The sequence below is a fragment of the Canis lupus genome, chromosome 25 (genome assembly GCF_011100685.1).
Source record: "Canis lupus familiaris isolate Mischka breed German Shepherd chromosome 25, alternate assembly UU_Cfam_GSD_1.0, whole genome shotgun sequence".
NCBI classification, from domain to species: domain Eukaryota; kingdom Metazoa; phylum Chordata; class Mammalia; order Carnivora; family Canidae; genus Canis; species Canis lupus.
In genome coordinates this window covers 20,569,699-20,591,611 of record NC_049246.1, presented here as the reverse complement: position 1 = coordinate 20,591,611, position 21,913 = coordinate 20,569,699, and the positions used below count along the sequence as shown (strand labels likewise).

General features: G+C 35.7%; 1 protein-coding gene across 14 annotated transcripts in view; it reads left to right on the top strand.

Annotated features, from left to right (window-relative positions):
• NEK1 (NIMA related kinase 1) overlaps positions 1 to 21,913 on the top strand; it is a 229,388-nt gene that overhangs the window by 32,490 nt on the left and 174,985 nt on the right. For all 14 annotated transcript variants that reach the window (XM_038573569.1, XM_038573571.1, XM_038573575.1 and 11 more), the window contains 5 exons: positions 6,946 to 7,029; positions 9,509 to 9,576; positions 9,693 to 9,779; positions 17,469 to 17,523; positions 20,861 to 21,061. In XM_038573569.1, the coding sequence (XP_038429497.1) occupies positions 6,946 to 7,029; positions 9,509 to 9,576; positions 9,693 to 9,779; positions 17,469 to 17,523; positions 20,861 to 21,061 (495 nt within the window). The remainder of the gene's footprint in view (positions 1 to 6,945; positions 7,030 to 9,508; positions 9,577 to 9,692; positions 9,780 to 17,468; positions 17,524 to 20,860; positions 21,062 to 21,913) is intronic.

The window sequence follows — 21,913 nt, the reverse complement described above, 5'->3', positions numbered from 1 at the left end:
TCCTGAGGCCAGTAAACCAAACCTAGTACATTCTCCAGTAGATTTCACCTGTAGTACCTATAAATTTGGGTGATTTTCTTTATTCCTGAAGGTTTCCAAATCTGCTGTCATTTTTGGCTACTGGCAAATGACCTTGCCACCTGTGATGCTGAGACCTTCTAAATTAGGTACTAGGGCAGTTTCCTGGCAGTACGATATAGGAATTGGCTCACATATATTTCTTAGTGTGGGCTTGTCATAACTGAATGAAAGTCGTTTTCAGTTCAGACATTCCAGGTATGGCCTTGATTGCACAGCTGATCATTTATATTGGTAAAAAGGAGTATACTTTTTTTTTTTACTTTTTTAAAAAAATATTTATTCATGAGAAACATAGAGAAGCAAAGACATAGGCAGAGGGAGAAGCAGAGTCCCCGCAGTAAATAAATGCCCCCATAAATAAAATCTTGAAAGAACAAAAAAAGAATAATACCAGTCACATTCCAAACAAGTACCCACAATTTAATTTCATTTTATTCAGTTCATTCAGTCCTAGTAATTCTTATCTGGCCGGGTCTTGGGGCACTATGCTTTCATCATATATGTCAGCTTTTGGACCAAAAAAAATCTTAGAAATCTTGACTTAGTCCATTGTCCAATTTAAGCAGTGTCAGCTCTGAAGCTTGTAGCCAAGAGTCTATTTTTTGAATTGTCAGTAGTTCATTGTTCCTAGTACTATCCTTTCCAGGAGTCTCTGGTAAGGAAAAAATGAGACTGAAAGTCTGTGGCTAATTTATTATAGTAACCAATAATAGAATTTCTATATTCTCTTTTATAGAAATGTAAAATTTTCTATAGGGATATTTGATAAGAGCTTGATGAATATTTTCCTTAAGGATAAATATAGGTAGCAAAGTCACTGGCATGTATCTAGAACCTTCTCATAAAGCATACATTTTCTGAAATATTTATATTAATAATTCTTATGTAAACTTAACCCGGAAAAGGCTGAGCTTCTTTGTTGATTTGGCACGTCTTACCGTGTGGCTCTTACAACAATATTGAGCTAGTTAATCTATTAATAGTATATTTTCTAATACTATTACGTCCTTGAAAAATAATACTAGGGGGATCCCTGGGTGGCGCAGCGGTTTGGCGCCTGCCTTTGGCCCAGGGCGCGATCCTGGAGACCCGGGATCGAATCCCACGTCAGGCTCCCGGTGCATGGAGCCTGCTTCTCCCTCTGCCTATGTCTCTGCTTCTCTCTCTCTCTGTGCGACTATCATAAATAAAATAAAAATTTAAAAAAAAAAAAAAAAAGAAAAATAATACTAGGTTATCTGTTTAATCAAAGTGACAAAATATCTAAAAATAAATATGGATCAAAAGGATTCTGGGAAGACGGTAGAGTAGGAAGCAGGAGAAATCTGTCTTTGCACCTACACAATTACAGTGGCAGAATCTATCAGATCAAACTATTTTGGATCTCTGGAGTATATTTTGTAGGCATATAATTTCTAGGTGAAAGTTTGAATAATAAATTGTAGTTATTTTCAATTTTAGCTCTTAGCTAGGCAGCAATGGTTGCTACCCAATTCCCACCTTCCAGCATCCAGGCAGTCAACTTGCATGCTTTCCAGAAACAGTCTGAATGGACCTTTGGAAACCAAGGTTGGCAAGGAGATCCATGTCCTCCAAATGTCAGGGATCTGTGCTCTGAATGTTAATTGCAATTTCTGATTGTGGAGGTGCAGACAAGGAGGTGGGCAGCCAGTGTTGTTGTACCTCCCCCATTGTTGCAAGCCCCACCCCTTCTTGCTGAGGTGACTTCCTGGAGATTTAAAGGGCCACTGCCTTTTTTTTCCCTTCTCCATTTCTCCTTTTTCCATTTTTGGAGACAGACTTTAAAAACTAAGGTATTCGAAAGCAGCCACATATATTAGAAAGGGAAATTAGAAAGTCACAGTGTATACCCAGAGAAAGATGAAGGCTCAGAAAAGACCTGAGAAGATTTTAAGTTTGCACCTCAGGCAGATTCTTGGCTCAGAGACACCATACAACAATTAGCAAAAATAGACAAGTTCAAGAAGAGTCTGATTTTCAGAATCACCATGTTATTAGAGTCTAGTCAACTGACTATTTTTCAAAGTCACAAGGCATATAAAGTAGGACAGTATGGCCCATTCAAAGGGAAAAAAATCAGCTAACAGAAACTGAAAAAGACCTGATGGTGGATCTACTAGACAAAGACTTTAAAATGTTGTCTTTCAGCTGCTCAAAGAGCTAAAGTAACACATAGAATAAGTTAAAAAAAAAAAAAAGTATGGAAAAAATGAAAATATCAATAAAGATAAAAAACTTAAACCAAAAAAAATATTCTAGAGCTGAAAAATACAGTAACTGAAATGAAAAATTTATTAGAGCGATTTAGAATCAGATTTGAACAGGAAGGAGAAAGAGTCGGTGAACTTGAATTTTAGACAATGGAAATTATTGAGTCTGAAGAACAGAAAAGAAAGACTGAAGAAATAAGAACAGAGCATAAAGGACCTTTGGGGCATTATCAAGCTAATTTTTGCTTTGTGGAAGTCCCAGAAGGAATAGATAGAAAGGGGCAGAGCAAATATTTGAAGAATTAATAGCTGAGAACTCCCTGAATTTGGTAAAAGACTTGAATGTAAACATTCAAGAAATTCCACAAACTCCCAAGTAGGATGAACTGAACAAGATCCATACCTAGACAGATTAGAATCAAACTGTTGAAAGTCAAAGACAAACAATCTGGAAAGCAACATATTAAAGTGAGTCATCACATGTAAGAGAGGAGCCTCACCAAGATTTTCAGGAGATTTCTCACTTTGGAGGCCAGAAAACACTGGGCTGACACTTTCTTAACATTTTAGGATGTTAAATGTAATCCCCAATGGTGGCTTCAAAGAAAATAGATACAGAATATATACAAAAGGAAATGAGATGAACTTAAATGTTTCACTATAAAAAACTAAACACAAAAGAAAATAATAATGTAGAAAATGAGGGATAAAAGAGCTATGAGGCATATTGAAAACCAGTAACAAAATGACAGAAATCCCTCCATATCAGTTGGCCTTAGAAAAGAAGGAAATTCAGAAATATACTACAACGTACAATACAAATACAATATGGATCAACCTGAGAACATTATGCTAGGTCAAATAAACTACCTACAAAAAGATGAATATCAAATGATTCCACTTATATGAGGTACTTAAAATTGTAGACCCAGAAAGTAGAATAGTGATTTCCAGGGACTAGGGGTAGATGCAATAGGTAGTTATTTAATGGGTATAAAGTTTAAGTTGTGCAAGATGAAAAAGAGCTCTGGAGTTGAATGGGTGGTGATGGTTGCAGAACAACATGAATGTACCTAATATCACTGAAGTATACATGCAAAAATGGTTAAAATGATGGATTTTGTATTGTGTGTTTTACTATAATTCTTTTTTTTTTTAATTTTTATTTATTTATGATAGTCACACAGAGAGAGGGAGAGAGAGGCAGAGACACAGGTAGAGGGAGAAGCAGGCTCCATGCAGGGAGCCCGACGTGGGATTCGATCCCAGGTCTCCAGGATCCCGCCCTGGGCCAAAGGCAGGCGCCAAACCACTGTGCCACCCAGGGATCCCTGTTTTACTATAATTCTAAAAATTGAAAACAAAATACATAAAGGCAGTACAATTATAAGGATCCCTAGCTCTCTCCTAGGTGAGAAACCTTTGTTCAAAAAAAATAATCGAATGATAAAGTAAGCACAAATCAGAGAAAATTATTCTGGTGGCATAGACTATCTGCTTGCTGGACACATTACATAGAAGGTAAATAGTTCTTATTACCTCTTATTATTTCTAAAATCAGTCTACCATTCTAAAAAAGAGAAAGCCAAGTTTTATTTTTCTTTTAATATATTTAGCAATAAAAGTTTCTCAAACTTAGCATACTTTAGTAAAATTTTAAATGTCTCATTGCACAAAGAGACTTGAGTTTTGGATTAGAGAAGGTGGACTGACTATGGTATTGTTTTAGTGATCTAAAAGCAATCTGTAGTAATCAAAATAACGTTGTATACATAAAACTAATTCAGACAAGCTTATAGTTATTATCATAAAGTGAGCAGGCTCACATTTTGTAACATGTATTTGAAAGCCTTTGAACAAAAAAAATGCCATTATCCCTGCAGTATTTTATAATATTTTATTAATATGAATTAATATGTACAAAGAAGTGAAAAGGGGAGATTAGAAGCAGGGTTATAATTTAAGGGCCTTTCCTCTCACCCAACCTCACCTTAAGCAAACTCTAAGACTCTTCACTGGATAGACAGAGCCAATATGCCTATATGTATTCTCCTCAACTTTGTACTTTCCATCAGAATTTTGCCATGGAATCACCTCTTCTGTCTAGTTTTATCAACTCTAGGCTTAGTTGGCTATCCTTCTCTTGTGCTTCTTCATTCCTACTTGGGTAGGAATCAATAGTCTTTGCTAGGAGTCAGGAAACAATGGCCTGTGGGACAATCTCATACCACTGTCTGTATTTGTAAGTAAAGTTTCATTGAAACACAGTTATGTTTATTTGTATATAGTAATCTGTGGCTGCTTTTATCCTCAGTGGCATAGTTGAGTTGAGAGAGAGACAATATGGCCTGCAAAGCCTAACAGATTTACTTTCTGGCCCTTTACAGAATAAACTTGCTGACTCTTGGTCTGTGAGCTCTGTTATTACCTTTTGCCAATTCCTGCACCTATCAGGTATATTATTGGTGTTGGATATATTTTTGTCAAATTATAAAGTAATATAGATATGGTAAATATGGTAATGAAAAACCCTATCTGTAAAACGAGGCATGCATGGTTTCTAAGATGTGTTCTAGCTTACAGATAGAATGCATAAAAATAAGACCAAACAACTTATTTTTCATCTTTTGGTACTTTTTCCTAACCCCTCCCTAATTGAATTAATTGCTCTCTTAATGTATATATCACGATTATAAAACTTGTGCATTTTATTATAGGCATATTTATTTATAAATACATTTCAACCACCATGTGAACTCAAAGTCAGAGAACAGTTTTTCAGTTTTCTGCTTATAATTCCTACTGTAAATATGGAAAGGAACTTAATTGTATAGCCCTCAGTAAATATATATTGCAACTGAACTAAGGTTTGTTTTTAAAGAAAATTGATTAAAAATTATTTTTTGGTTATTTTAATGTAATGTTCTTTTTAAAAAGTACTGCAAAGAGTAAAAATGTATTTGCTTACTTCATTTTATCTAATGAAAATCCTCTTCTCTGAGGTGTAAACACTGTTAGCTGGTATCCTCTTATGCTTCCTTTATTTCTTTCATTCCTACGCACTCCATACACTCATATACAATTATATAGAGTTTAGATATACATACCTAATGCATACCTTATGCTATGCATACCATTCTGTAACTCTTTTTTTTAAAACTTAACAGTATACATGGAAGTACTTAATTCTTTTCAGTGGCTGCATAGTATTTCTAGTATAGCAATATGACAGTATATTTAACTAGGCCTCTTGATGTATTTAGGTGTTTATATTTTTTTTGCTGTGATGAACATGCTGGGATGAACATCTTTTACCTCCTTTTTGTATCTGATACTGTATCTGTAGGAATAAATTTGAAATTCCAGTTGCTCTTTTAAGTGGTATATGAATTTAAAATTTTTACATACTTTGTCAAAAGACTTAAAACAAGGTATGCAAAGACTTATTTCCTTAGATTCTGGCCATCTTTTGTATTTTTTTGATTTTCTCAAGTTACAAAGAGTTTTAATTACTGTTATTATTTTTAAAGTTTTTTATTAATATTTTGTATATATGTTTATTGGCTTATCTTTTCTCCATCATTTGCTTTTTCAGTCTTTTCTCCACTTCTTATTTTGGCTGCCAGTATTTTTCTTAATGATTTGGAAGAGCTTTTGCATATTTCAGAATTAGCAATCTGTCAATTATGTTGCAGCTATTTTCTTAAATAATTATTACCCTTGATTACGTATTTTGCCAAATGTTTTAAATTTTATATAGTCAACATTGTCAGTGTTTTTTCCTTTGTCACTTAGGGGTTTTGTGTCATGTTTTGAAAGTCCTTCAATCAAAGATTATAGAAAATTAACCTCTGCTTTCTTTGATCATTTTATAATTTAACTTTTTCCTGTTTAAAAATACCATTGACTTGGAATTCTTTTGATGTTAGGAAAGGGGTAGAAATTAAATTCTTTTACTTTCAAGTAGCCAGCTTCAGAGAATGTGTTTGTATATGGTGAATGTGGAAAGAGATGAAAGTCCGTGATGACTTCCAAATTTTCAGCCTGATTTTTTTCCTTTTGTGATTTTTATTTTTGTAGAAAAAAAAGATGTATTTAAAAATAAAGTGATTCACCATCACAGTATCATAAAATATAAAGTATTTCCATTTTTCACTCTTCTTTGGAAATTTCTGTTATTAATTCTGATTTATAGGAGATGCTTCAGTATCAGTCTCTTACATTTTATTTATTATTTTTTTAAAGATTTATTTATTTAATCATGAGAGACATAGAGTCAGACAGAGGGAGAAGCAGGCTCCCTGCAGGGAAGCCCTTTCCGGGATTCTATCCCCAGACCTGGGATCACACCCTGAGCCAAAGGCAGATGCTCAACCACTGAGCCACCCAGGCGTCCCCAGTCTCTTACATTTTAATGTTAGTGTGTACCCTGCACATAATGTGTCAGTTGGCTTGACTGTTTCCTTAAAGTTACAGTCGTTAATTATAGTGAAATTTAAAAATTATAGCCTAAATTTGTTTAAGAACTTGGTTCCCCTCAACCCCAGATGTTCCTGAATGCTTTTATTGGTTAAGAAAAGACTACTATGAAATGTAAATTTTAAAATAAATGATAAATTTTATTTCCCCCTAGATTTTGGACTGGTTTGTACAGATATGTTTGGCCTTGAAACATGTACATGATCGAAAAATTCTTCATCGAGACATAAAGTCACAGGTATGTTTATTCTGTCACTAGTAACTTCTAAATGAATATGAATATTGAGCCAGCATTGTCTTTGCTAAAATTTTTGAACCCAAACCAGTCTGCATAGATTATCTGCTTTCTTCACTGTTCTCCCTTCACTGTAATGCTAGAAATCTTTTTTTATATGCATCATGTGTTAGATCTCCTGCCTATTTCCAATATTCTCCTTTCTCTCAAAATGATGGGAAAAACCCGAAAAATAGATACATGAAAGGTCTATTTTGGGGGGATATTGTATGTCTGAAGATGACCTTATTCCTCTCTCTTACTTTGATGATAATTTGAATGTAAACTTCTAGGTTGAAAGTTTGTTTTCCTACAGAATTTTGAAGATATTGGTCATATTTGTCTTTTGTCTTCTGGTGTTACTATTTAGGAATTTAAAGCCATTGATTTCTTATCCTTGTTTTTTTCTTTGGATGACTTTCTCTCCTCATTGTTCTGAGATTTCTCAGGGTTGTGCTTTGGTGAGGTCCAGTTTTTATCTGAGAATGTATATATCCCCTAGAAATGTTCTGGAAATGTTGAGCAATATTTGTTTCTTTTCCTCTTTTTTTTTTTAATATAGAATATGATTCAGCTTTATTTTTTTAAAGATTTTATTTATTCATGAGAGACAGAGAGAGAGAGAGAGACAGAGACACAGGCAGAGGGAGAAGCACGCTCCATGCAAGGAGAGAGAGAGAGAGAGAGAGAGAGAGAGAGAGAGAGAGAGAGAGAGAAAGAGGCAGAGACACAGGCAGAGGGAGAAGCATGCTCCATGCAAGGAGCCCAGCCTGGGACTCCATCTCAAGACTCCAGGATCACGCCCTGGGCCGAAGGCAGGCGCTAAACCACTAAGCCACCCAGGGATCCCCGAGCGATATTTTTTTCAAAAATTATTTCTCTATCACTACCTTCATGGTCTTCTGAATTTTGTTTCTAGACATATATTGGAGCTTCTTTTTTTTTTTTTTTTTTTAAAAATCTTTATTTTATTTTTATTTATTTATGATAGTCACAGAGAGAGAGAGGCACAGAGACACAGGCAGAGGGAGAAGCAGGCTCCATGCACCGGGAGCCCAATGTGGGATTCGATCCCGGATCTCCAGGATCGTGCCCTGGGCCAAAGGCAGGCACCAAACCGCTGCGCCACCCAGGGATCCCTATATTGGAGCTTCTTAATCTAACCCCCTAAGTACCTTACTTGTTCTTTGACGTTTTATTTGTCTCTTAGTTGCACTCTAGGTGAATTTCTCAGCCAACTTTCCAGTTAACTAAATCCCCTTCTAATTTTGTATAAACTGATACTTACCTATTTACTTTTATTAAAATAGTGACTGTTTTTTCCTAAAATTTCTAAATGGTTTTCCGTATACAACTGTTCTTACTCTGATTGTTTTTTTTTGGTTTTTTTTTTTAAGATTTTATTTACTAGAAAGGCTGTAAAATGTGTCTGGTTCAAGTATCCTGAATGATACAGAGTTTAATTCATGTTCCACAAACTCTTGCTTTTACTGTTTGGTAGAGGACTGGAGTTATGTATTTATGAATGCAAATTATATGGCCAAATTACAGGAAAATTTTAAGGTCATTTTGTTACAAAACTGTAACGATTTTAATTTAATTTGGGCTAATTAGAATTTTTGGCAGAGTTTTTTTGTTTTGTTTTTGTAATGGAGAGGAAGGTCTGGGTTCATTTTTTTAACGTACTGTTGAGATATATTTCAAATATGGTAACATTCACCCACTGAAAATGTACAGTCAGTGATCTTTAGTATTTCACAGAGTTGTGAAACCATCACCATTCTCTAATTCTAGAACATTTTATCACTCCAAAAAGAAACTCTGTACTATTAGCAATCACTTTCTATTCCCTCTGTACCTACACTCTGGAAACCACTAATCTACTTTCTTTCTCAATGGATTTGGCTATTCTGGACATTTATGTAAATATAATCACATGTGACTTTGTGTATTTTAAATAGATTGTCTTGTGTTGCTGATGAATTGTAATAGTTCGTTATTCTGATACAAATTCTTTGTCAGATAAATAATTTGCAGGTATTTTCTCCAGTCTTGTGGGTTCTCTGTTAATTTTGATGGTCTTCTTTGAATAAAAGTTTTTATTTTTGGTGAAGTCCACTTTATCTGTTTTCTTTTTCTTTTTTTTTTTTTTTTTTTTGCGTGTGCTTTTGGTGTCACATTTAAGAAACCACTGCCCAGTCCAATGACATGAAGATATATTCCTATATATTCCTTCAGGAGTCCTATAGTTCTAGTTTCTATACTTAAGAACCCATTTTGAATTAATTTTTGTGTATGGTATGTGATAGGGATCTACATTCTTTTGTATGTGTATATCCAGTTATTGCAGCGTTTTTGTAAACTAGATTCACTTTAATGGAAAGAGTTGTCAACTCAGAACTGGACTGTAACAGTACTTCTATTTTTTTCATCTCTTTAACAGAATATATTTTTAACGAAAGATGGGACAATACAACTGGGAGATTTTGGAATCGCTAGAGTACTTAATAGGTAACATATCAGTTTTAAACTTTGTTTTGACATAATGTCCATGATGGTACATGTGTGATAATTTTGAATATCTTTTAGTATATTAAGCTTGTCTAATAATTCCCTTTTTGTTCTAGTACTGTGGAGCTGGCTAGAACTTGCATAGGGACCCCATACTACTTGTCACCTGAAATTTGTGAAAACAAACCTTACAACAATAAAAGGTATTTAAAATGATATTCATTACATATATTTCCTTTAAATCTTCCTGTTAAATTTACTAACCTTCAGAATATTAATCTAAAGTCATTAATACACATACGTATATGTAAATATATACCATACACCCATATAATGAGGATTACAAAAAAGTTATTTTACTATCTACTAAAGGAACTTTAGAAAATTTCACTTTATTATTTATTTATTTGTTTATTGATTTATTTAAGTAATCTCTCTTCCCCATGTGGGACTTGAACTCATGACCTCAAGATCAAAAGTTGCATACTTTTCTGACTGAGCCAGCCAGGCACTAGAAAAGTTTGACTTTATTATTTAAATTATTAGAGTACTTTTGGTCTTTGTAATAATCACTTCCTATCGTATTATAATAGTTAATATTTATTGAACACTTACTATATGCCAGGCACTGTTTGAATGCTTCCTATGTGTTGACTCCTTTAATCTTTATAATAACCTGTGAATTGTAGGTATTCATTATTGTTTCTTTCCCTTGTAAGAAAGCCAAATAGAGAGGGGTAAAGCAACTTGAAAGTAAGTCCCAGGTGTCTGGATCCCAAGCCCAAATCCCTAATAATTGTACTGTAGCTAACAGATTGTGTCAGGTGAGTGGGATGAGGAATTCTGCCACTGAATTCCATTTACCCTTTATTTTCTCTCTTTCTAATTAAAATATCCTAGCCGAGAAATGTTGATCTTTTTTTTTAATTTTTATTTTTTTTTTATTTTTATTTATTTATGATAGTCACACAGAGAGAGAGAGAGCGAGGCAGAGACACAGGCAGAGGGAGAAGCAGGCTCCATGCACCGGGAGACTGACGTGGGATTCGATCCCGGGTCTCCAGGATCGCGCCCTGGGCTAAAGGCAGGTGCCAAACCGCTGCACCATCCAGGGATCCCGAAATGTTGATCTTAAATTTGAAAGCACCCACTGGAGCTAAAAGGAAGAAAGTCATAGCTTTTTTTGAGAGTGGGAAGGAAGTTGTATTTAAAACCTGAGCAGTTGAGGCAGAGAATATCATCCTAGCAGTGTTATTTTTTTAGGTTTATTTATTTGAGAGAGAGAGAGAGAGCACGTGCGCGCGCAAGCACGTGTCTGCGCCTGTAAGCAGGGGGAGGGGCAGCGGGAGAGGGATAATGAGAATCCCAAGCAGGCTGCCTGCTGAGCATGGGCCCAACTCAGGCCTCCATCCCAGGAAGCAGAGGTCATGACCTGAGCTAAAACCAAGAGTTGGATGCTCAACCTGCTGAGTCACGGAGGCACACCCCTGCCCCCTCCAATGTACTTTTTAAATGATTTTAAATTACAATGATCATGGACACCTGAATGGTTCAGTGGTTGAGTATCTGCCTTTGACTCTGGTCTTGATCCCGGGGTCCTGGGATTGAGTTCTGCATCAAGCTCCCCGCCTAGAGCCTGTTTTTCCCTTTGCCTGTGTTTCTGCCTCTCTCGCTCTCTGTCGCTCATGAATAAATAAAATCTTAAAATAAATAAATAAATTACAGTGATCAGTCTAGTTCATGGAATGTATTCTTAGTAGATATTCTTAGGAGGAGTAGCATTTTTTTGAGCTAAACTAATTTTACATTTTAATGCTATTTTTGTTTCTAATGGATAAGTCAACTATGAAAAAAATCAGTCTTTAGGAATGGATTTAATCACTCTTTGGAGAATTTTATATAAAATTAATTTTGTGGGGAACATGGTTTAAAAAGGTCATGGATAACCATTGTCAATACTAAATAAGTATTAAACTTAATTGCATTTACTTTTCTTACAAGTTGAATCTTGAAACTAGATTTTGGGGGTTAAAGGGTTTATATTTGTAGTTTTTCATGAGTTTGGTTGAAGATAACCTTGAGATTTCAATATTGGATTTTATTCTTTTCCAAGAAGTTCAACTTTGGCGATCGGTGGTTTTTGTTGATTACTACCACTGTATCTCCGAACTATGTCTTTTATTTTTTTCTTTGAAAATGGAAATAGTATTTTTTAATTATATAAATATGTTTAAGATAAAAGAGAGGAACTGTAAAGAAGATAGTATAAGTCCTTAAAGTAAGATCGAATAATTAATATATTTACCTTACGTAATATTTTAGTAGGCTGTCATCAGCTTATTTCAGATTTAATTTTAGTAAATTAATGTTTTCTTGTTCGTCATTAAACCAGTGTTTAGTTTTTATAATACTCTTTATTTTTTTTGTATATTTTTTTATTGGAGTTCGATTTGCCAACATATAGCATAACGCCCAGTGCTCGTCCTGTCAAGTGCCCCCGTCAGTGCCTGTCACCGAGTCACCCCAATCCCCTGCCCACCTCCCTTTCCCCTACCCCTTGTTTGTTTCCCAGAGTTAGGTATCTCTCATGTTCTGTCACCCTCACTCATATTTCCCACTCGTTCTCTCCTTTCCTCTTTGTTCCCTTTCACTATTTTTTATATTCCCCAAATGAATGAGACCATATAATGTTTGTCCTTCTCTGATTGACTTATTTCACTCAGCATAATACTCTCCAGTTACATCCACGTTAAAACAAATGGTGGGTATTTGTCGTTTCTAATGGCTGAGTAATATTCCATTGTATACATATACACATCTTTTTATCCATTCATCTTTCGATGGACACCAAGGCTCCTTCCACAGTTTGGCTATTGTGGACATTGCTGCTATAAAATTTGGGGGGAAGGTGCCCTGCTGTTTCACTGCATCTGTATCTTTGGGGTAAATCCCCAGCAGTGCAATTGCTGGGTCGTAGGGCAGATCTATTTTTAACTCTTTGAGGAACCTCCACACAGCTTTCCAGAGTGGCTGTACCAGTTCACATTCCCACCAACATTGCAAGAGGGTTCCCCTTTCTCCACATCCTCTCCAACATTTGTTGTTTCTTGTCTTGTAAATTTTCCCCATTCTCAATGGGGTGAGGTGGTATCTCATTGTGGTTTTGATTTGCATTTCCCTGATGGCAAGTGATGCAGAGCATTTTCTCATGTGCTTGTTGGCCATGTGTATGTCTTCTTTGGTGAAATGTCTGTTCTTTTGTCCATTTCATGATTGGATTGTTTGTTTCTTGGGTGTTGAGTCTGATAAGTTCTTTATACATCTTGGATACTAGCCCTTTTTCTTGTATTTCATTTGCAAATATCTTCTCTCATTCTTTAGATTGTCTTTTAGTTTTGTTGACTGTTTCTTTTGCTGTGCAGAAGCTTTTTATCTTAACTAAGTCCCAATAATTCATTTTTGCTTTTGTTTCCCTTCCCTTCATACATGTATCTTGCAAGAAGTTACTGTGGCCAAGTTCAAAAAGGGTGTTGTCTGTGTTCCCCTCTAGGATTTTGATGGATTCTTGTCCCACATTTAGATCTTTCATCCATTTTGAGTTTAACTTTGTGTATGGTATAAGAGAATGGTCTAGTTTCATTCTTCTGCATGTGGCTGTCCAATTTTCCCAGCACAATTTATTGAAGAGACTGTCCTTTTTCCAGTGGATAGTCTTTCCTGCTTTGTCGAATATTAGTTGGCCATAGAGTTGAAGGTCCACTTCTGGATTCTATATTCTGTTCCATTGATCTATGTGTCTGTTTTTGTGCCAGTACCATACTCTCTTGATCACAGTTTTGTAGTACAACTTGAAATCTGGCATTGTGATGCTCCCGGCTCTGGTTTTCTTTTTCAATATTCCCCTGGCTATTTGGGGTCTTTTCTGATGCCACACAAATCTTAAGATGATTTGTTTCAACTCTGTAAAGAAAGTCCATGGTATTTTGATAGGGATTGCATTAAATGTGTAAATTGCCCTGGGTAGCATTGACATTTTCACAATATTATTTCTCCAATCCATGAGCATGGAATATTTTTGCATCTCTTTGTGTCTTCCTCAGTTTCTTTCAGAAGTGTTCTGTAGTTTTTAGGGTATAGATCCTTTACCTCTTTGGTTAGGTTTATTCTTAGGTATCTTATGCTTTTGGTGCAATTATAAATGGGATTGACTCCTTAGTTTCTCTTTCTTCAGTCTCATTGTTAGTGTATAGAAATGCCACTGACTTCTGGGCTTAGTATCCTGCCACACTGCCGAATTGCTGTATGAGTTCTAGCAATCTTGGGGTGTAGTCTTTTGGGTTTTCTATATACAGTATCATGTCATCTGCAAGAGCGAGAGTTTGACTTCTTTTTTGCCATTTTTTTTGAATGCCTTTTATTTCTTTTTGTTGTCTGATTGCTGAGGCTAGGACTTCTAGTATTGTATTGAATAGCAGTGGTGAGAGTGGACATCCCTGTCATGTTCCTGATTTTAGAGGAAATGCTCTCAATGTTACCCCATTGAGAATGATATTTGCTGTGGGCTTTTTGTAGATGGCTTTTAAGATGCTGAGGAATGTTCCTTCTGTCCCTACACTCAGAAGAGTTTTGATCAGGAATGTATGCTGTATTTTGTCAAATGCTTTCTCTGCATCTATTGAGAGGATCATATGGTTCTTGTTTTTTTCGTTGTTGATATCTATCACATTGACTGCTGCTGTTGAACCAGCCTTGTATCCCTGGGATAAATCACACTTGGTCATGGTGAATAATCTTCTTAATGTACTGTTGGATCCTATTGGCTAGTATCTTGTTGAGAATTTTTGCATCCATGTTCATCAGGGATATTGGTCTATAATTCTCCTTTTTGGTGGGGTCTTTGTCTGGTTTTGGAATTAAGGTGATGCTGGCCTCATAGAATGAGTTTGGAAGTACTCCATCCCTTTCTATCTTTCAGAACTGGTTTAGTAGAATAGATATTGTTTCTTCTTTAAAAGTTTGAGAGAATTCCCCTGGGAAGCCATCTGGCCCTGGATTTTTGTGTCTTGGGAGTTTTTTGATGACTGCTTCAATTTCCTCCTTGGTTATTGGCCTGTTCAGGTTTTCTGTTTCTTCCTGTTCCAGTTTTGGTAGTTTGTGGTTTTCCAGAAATGTGTCCATTTCTTCTAGATTGCCTAATTTATTGGCGTATAGCTGTTCAGAATATGTTTTTAAAATTGTTTGTATTTCCTTGGTATTGATTGTGATCTCTCCTTTTTCATTCATGATTTAATTAATTAGAGTCTTTTCTCTTTTGTTTTTAATAAAGCTGGCTAATGGTTTATCTATCTTATGAATTCTTTCAAAGAACCGACTCCTGGTTTCTATTTCATTGGGTTCTGCTCAAATCTTTATTAACTCTCTTCTGTTTGGTGTAGGTTTTATTTGCTGTTCTTCAGTTCCTTTAGGTACAAGGTTAGCTTGTGTATTTGAGTTTTTTCCAATTTTTTGAGGGATGCTTGTATTGCGATGTGTTTGCCTCTCAGGACTGCTTTTGCTGTATCCCAAAGATTTTGAACAGTTGTATCTTCATTCTCATTAGTTTCCATGGATCTTTTTAATTCTTCTCTAATTTCTTGGTTGACCTTTTCATCTTTTACCAGGATGCTCTTTAACCTCCTGAGTTTCTTCCAAATTCTTCTTGTGATTGAGTTCAAGTTTCAAAGCATTATGGTCTGAAAATATGCAGGGGACAATTCCAGTCTTTTGGTATTGGTGGAGACCTGATTTGTGACCCAGTATGTGGTCTATTCTGGAGAAAGTTCCATGTGTACTTGAGAAGAATGTGTATTCAGTAGTGTTTGGATGTAAAGTTCTATAAATATCTGTGAAATCCATATGGTCCAGCGTTTCATTTAAAGCTCTTGATTCTTTGGAGGTGTTGTGCTTAGAACATCTGTCATTTGCAGAAAGCTCCATGTTGAAATCTCCCAGTATTAGTGTATTATTAACTAAGTATGTCTTAACTTTGGTTATTAATTGATATACTTGGCAGCTCCCACATTAGGGGCATAAATATTCATGATTGTTAGGTCCTCTTATTGGATAGATCCTTGAAGTATGATATAGTGTCCCTCTTCATCTCTTACTTACAGTCTTTGGGATAAACTTTATCTGATATGAGGATGGCTACCCCTGCTTTCTTTTGAGGACCATTTGAATGGTAAACGGCTCTCCAACCTTTCATTTTCAGGCTGGAGGTATCCTTAGGTCTAAAATGAGGCTCTTGTAGACAGCAAATAGATGGGTCTTGCTTTTTTATCCAGTCTGAAACCTTGCGTCTTTTGATGGGATCATTTAGCCCATTCACGTTCAGATTTACTCTTGAAAGATATGAATTTAGTGTCATCATAATACCTATTCAGTCCCTGTTTTTGTGGATTATTTCTTTGGGCATCCTCTTTGTTTACAGAGCCCCCCTTAATATTTCTTGCAGAGCTGATTTGGTGGTCACATAGTCTTTCAGTTTCTGCCTATCTTGGAAGCTCTCTATCTCTCCTCCTATTCTGAATGAGAGCCTTGCTAGATAAAGTATTCTTGACTGCATGTTCTTCTCATTTAGGACCTGAATATATCCTGCCAGCCCGTTCTGGCCTGCCAGGTCTCTGTGGAGAGGTCTGCTGTTAATCTAATATTTCTCCTCATATAAGTTAGGGATATCTTGTCTCTTGCTGCTTTAAAGATTTTCTATCTTTGGAATTCACAAGTTTCACTATTAAATGTCAGGGTGTTGAACGGTTTTTATTGATTTTAGGAGAGGCTCTCTCTGTCTCCTGGATCTGAATGCCTGTTTCTCTCCCCAAATTAGGGAAGTTCTTAGCTATGATTTGTTCAAATATGCTTTCTGGTCCTCTGTCCCTTTTGGCACCCTCCAGAACTCCAATTAAACGTAGATTTTTCCTTCTGAGGCTGTCATTTATTTCCCTTAACCTTTCCTCATGATCTTTTAATTGTTTTTTTCTTCTTCCTCAGCTTCCTTCCTTGCCATCAACTTGTCTTCTATGTCACTCACTTGTTCTTCTACCTCATTAACCCTCGTCATTAGGACCTCTAGTTTGGATTGCATCTCATTAATTGATTTCTTAATTTCGGCCTGATTCGGTCTAAATTCTACAGTCATGAAGCCTCTTGAATCCTTTATGCTTTTTTCCAGAGCCACCAGTAGCTTTATAATTGTGCTCCTGAATTGGCTTTCTGACAGCGAATTGTAATCCAAATTCTGTAACTCTGTGGCAGAGAGTACTGTTTCGGATTCTTTTGTGGTGAGCTCTTCTTTCTAGTCATTTTGCTCAGTGTAGAGTGTCTAAAAACAAGTTGTACTTGTTAGAAGCGCAAACTCTTCTCTTTGTAGCTAGTGTTCCAGCTGTTCTCTCTTTAAATCTCAGGTCGAATTCACAGGTTTTTCAGGATGATTTGAAAGTTACCTAGATAAGTTGGTGGGGCCAGGTGACTTGGGGATCCTACTCCTCCGCTATCTTGCCCTGTCCCCTCTATAATACTCTTTAAAGTCATCGTATTTTGTAATTGAATAAAATAACAATGAGTATTCATGGAATTTGCTGATTTTGTTGTTTTAAAGATTACATTTCTTTAATAAAACTTTAATTGCTTGGGCAACTGCTGTTTTTCTAATCTGGGATAGCTACTTTTATTATTATTATTTTTTGTCGGGTTATAATTTGATTATAGTTGAAATTTTGAGTTTTAAAGGATATATTTTATGGAACATATATTTTTGAAAAGCATTTTCATGCTCCTTTTGTTTCCTTTAACTGAAAAAAATTTTTAAGTAAACTCTGATACTTAGAGAAAATTTCTCTTTTTTCCCTTTCTAGTGATATTTGGGCTCTGGGGTGTGTCCTATATGAGATGTGCACACTTAAACATGCAGTAAGTAGAAGTTTCAGAAATATTTTAAAAATTATGTCCTAAAGTACGTGTAATATTTCTGTTATTTAAAAATCACATGGTATCTTTCAGATTGTATTCTCTTGTATTAGAAATTCTGTCAGTTTTTAAAGTTCTCATCTTTTCTCAAGTATAAATTTAAATTGATTTTCCCATAACATATATGCATATATTACATACATACATTATATACTTGTTATTATAATACATATGTCATATTTTTTTCCAGGAATTTTTTAAGATTTATTTATTTTGAGGAGACAGAATCTCCAGCAGACTCCCTGCTCATTGAAGAGCTGGAATGGGGACTTGGTACCATGATCTGAGTCATGACCTAAGCCGAAATCAAGAATTGGACAGTTAACCAACTGAGCCAGCAAGGCATCCCCCCAGAAAATTTTCTAGTGACAAAAATAAACTTGCTATCTTTTTAATGTTACATTTACATGTGAATTTGATATTTTAACTTAACAATTTTTGTTTCATCTTAGCAATTTTTCTCAAAACACCCAGAGTATTTGGATTGAATTCTATTTGAGTTTGGAATTGAAATTAAAGAATATTTTTCAACATATTTATCTAGGGATTTTATCAGTTCAAATACTCTTTAATTAAAACTTTAATTTTGGGGCAAATGGATAGCTGAATTGGTTAGATGTCCAACTCTTGATTTCAACTCAGGTCATGATCTTAGCATGGTGATTGAGGTATGATCCAGCCCCGTGTTGGGCTCCATGCTCAGCAGGGAGTCTTCTTCCCCCACATGAGCATGCTTTAAGTATGTGTGCACTCTCTCTCTCTCAAATAAATCTTTAAAGAAATTTTTTTTTTTTATTTGAGACTTTGTTGAGCTGGCACATAATACATCCAAAAGTTTTGTCTTAAAGTTGGATTTTAATCCCTTTCCATTTCAAAATTTTACTTTTTAAAAATCCTCCCTTGAGGGTGCCTGAGTGGCCCAGTCAGTTAAGCATCTGACTCTTGATTTCAGCTCAGGTCATGATCTCGGGATGGTAAGATAGAGCCCTTCAATGAAGGGCTCCTTGATGGGCATGGCATGAGCCTGCTTGAGATTCTCTCTCCATCTCCCTTTGCACAGACTCCTGCCATGTGCCCATATGTTGGATTGCTCTCTTTAACAACAACAAAAAATGCCCTATTAAACAATAATGTATTTTCATTACAGAAAACTTAAGAAAATAGATAAAAATATAAAGAAGTGAATGAGTACCAAAAGCGTTTCTTCCAATTGCTGATGAGTACCTGTAATATTTTGTGTCCTTCCAGGCTTTCTTCTAGATTGATTTGTGAAATGAGGGTTTTGGGGGCAGCCCTGGTGGCTTAGTGGTTTAGTGCCACCTTCAGCCCGGGCGTGATCCTGGAGACCCAGGATCGAGTCCCACATCAGGCTCCCTGCATGGAGTCTGCTTCTCCCTCTGCCTGTGTCTCTGCCTCTCTCTCTCTCTCTCTCTGTCTCTCATGAATAAATAAATAAAATCTTAAAAAAAAAAAAAAAGAAATGAGTGTTTTTTCCTCTCTGCAGTTTATATTGTATAAGTTCTGCAGACTTTTTTTATTGCTTCATATTATTTGGGGGATATTTTTTCTTTGTTGTGTTTTTTTCTTGGCTGCATACTCGTTTTCTGTATTGCCTTACAAGAGTGTAGATTGCCAAAGTTATGTGCAATGGATTATTAGATTTTCAGATTATTTGAAGAAATTGGTCAGTTTTTTGACATAGTTATTTTAGGACTAAGTCAGTGTATTTTCTTTCATTTTTTTCATCTATGTTCTGTTATCATTGCTTCTGGATTTTGGAATTATTTACTCATAAGTAGACACATGAAAATAAGTAATTCACTAACCTTTATGAAAAGTTTGTCAGCTGAGAGACCGTGAAAAATCGTTGTAGTGAAGGTAATCTATAATTATGCATTTAGAATTCCATCTGGGTACTTGGATATTTTTAGACTACTGAATTGTAGTCAGACTTTAATATGCTGAATAATCATATTTTAAATGTCTAGGGAAGTTCAAGGCTTAGCAGAACTTTTTTATGCTTGGTACAATCGCCAATACCTAATTTACAGCATGTTTTGTTAATGTGTATATTAAGAACATGTTGACAATGTAGAACCCGTTCTATACAATTTTAGCAGAGATGTCAAAAGCTTAATTTTATTTACTTGCAAAATGAAATCTTTAGATTTTAAACTGCCCTATGGCCGTTGGTCTTCCTTTTCTTTCTTTCTTTCTCCTTTCTTTCTTTCTTTCTTTCTTTCTTTCTTTCTTTCTTTCTTTCTTTCTTTCTTTCTTTCTTTCTTTCTAATATTTTATTTATTTATTTATTCATGAGAAGGACAGAGAGAGAGGCAGAGACACAGGCAGAGGGAGAAGCAGGCTCCATGCTGGAGCCCAACATGGGCCTCGATCCCGGGACTCCAGAATCACGCCCCCCAGCCCGAAGGCAGGCACTAAACCGCTGAGACACCCAGGGATCTCCGGTCTTCTCTTTTTTAACTTCAGTTAGAGTTTATGTTGTGTTACTCCTAAAATATACTATTTCCATTGATATGACTTACATTCCCCTTTGGAATATTTGCCACATTGCTTCATGTGTGGCTTTTGGGAACATCACACACTTAAAAATAATAATGAGCAGTGAAGAAAAGAAATTAATACCTTCTTTTTTTCCCCCTAAGATTTATTTATTTGAGAGGGATAGGGCCCATGTGCACAAGTTGGGTGAGGGGACAGAGGGAGAGAATCTCAGGCAGACTCCCTACTGAGCTTGGAGCCTGATGCAGGACTTTATCTCACAACCCATGAGATCATGACCTGAGCCAAAATCAAGAGTCAGACACGTAACCTTCTGAGCCACCCAAGTGCTCTAATACTTTCATTCATTATATTTTTCCCAGGTACTTTTTGTTTTGTAGTCTTGTTCCATTTACTGCAACAGGGGCATAGGTAGGCAGGTCTTAAGTGAAGACTACAAGGTTTGTTTTCATCTTTATTATTATTATGTTCTTATAAAATCCTTAATATCTTTATTCTATCTTGCAGTGTTTTGAATAAATAAAAATCTTAGAGTAAGCTATAATGTTTTATGAGGACTGATATTCTCTTAAATATGTTTATTAATAACCAAGTGAACTTTGTTCTGAAGAAATATGCTAAAAAAGGAACATATGCTGATTAAAATATTTGTAAGAGGATTGTATTTCTGTTCTATAGGAAAAGGACTATTTCTCATTGTTTATTCCTATTTTCAATTTATGTGTGTTTCATATATGTTAATTTATTTTCTGGATTTTAGTTCGAAGCTGGCAATATGAAAAACCTGGTACTGAAGATAATATCTGGATCTTTTCCACCAGTATCTTTACATTATTCTTATGATCTCCGCAATTTACTCTCTCAGTTATTTAAAAGAAATCCTAGGGATAGACCATCAGTCAACTCCATATTGGAGAAAGGTTTTATAGCCAAACGCATTGAAAAGTTTCTCTCACCTCAGGTATGTTTGTTTGTTTGTTTGTTTAACTTTAGAACAGTACGGTTATGATGCTTAACTAGGACATAACCTATGTTTTGAGGAGAGCACATCACAATTCTGGGAGAATTAGATGCTTTTTTTCAGATGACACTGGAGTCACCTTTCTTTCCATTCTCATATTTTTCCTCTTTGGATTTGTGTTCTGGTTGTGAATCTATAGGAGGGAAAACATTCCTCCTGTGTTTCCTCTTAACACTTACTGAACTTCTTATCCTTCTGATCACTAAATGTGTGGTAGTTTTTCCCACACCAAGGACTTCTGCAACACAGCTGGGTGTCCTACAGTTTAGTTCAGTTCTGGCACTACCTGGAAATATAGATCATCAGATCCCAAAATCAGATGAAGGAGTGCATATGGCAAGGTCTGAAAGGGTCTTGGGTACAGGAGCTTCTGTTCCAGTGAAACTGGGATGTGTTAGCCTGCTGGCATGTTTACCAACACAGTCCAGTCCTGTTCTTCAATATTTTATGGAAGCTTTCTTACATAGACACGATTGATTAAATTATTGGCTCTTAGTGTTTGACTCAATCACTAGTCCCTTTCCTCTCGAGGGGAGTAGTGAAGCTGAAAGTTCCAGCCCTCTAATCGTGTGGTAGATTTCCTTGGCAATCAGCTTCCATCCATAGGGGCTTTCTAGATATCACTTTATTAACATAAATTCAGGGGTAGTTGAAAGAGATTCAGGAATAAGAAAGACACCTTTATTCTCTTACCATTTAGTTACTTTAAGGGTTTTAGGAGCTGTGTTTGCCAGGAACTGGCATCAAATGTGTATTTCTTATTCTAAATCACAATATCAGAAAATCATTCCT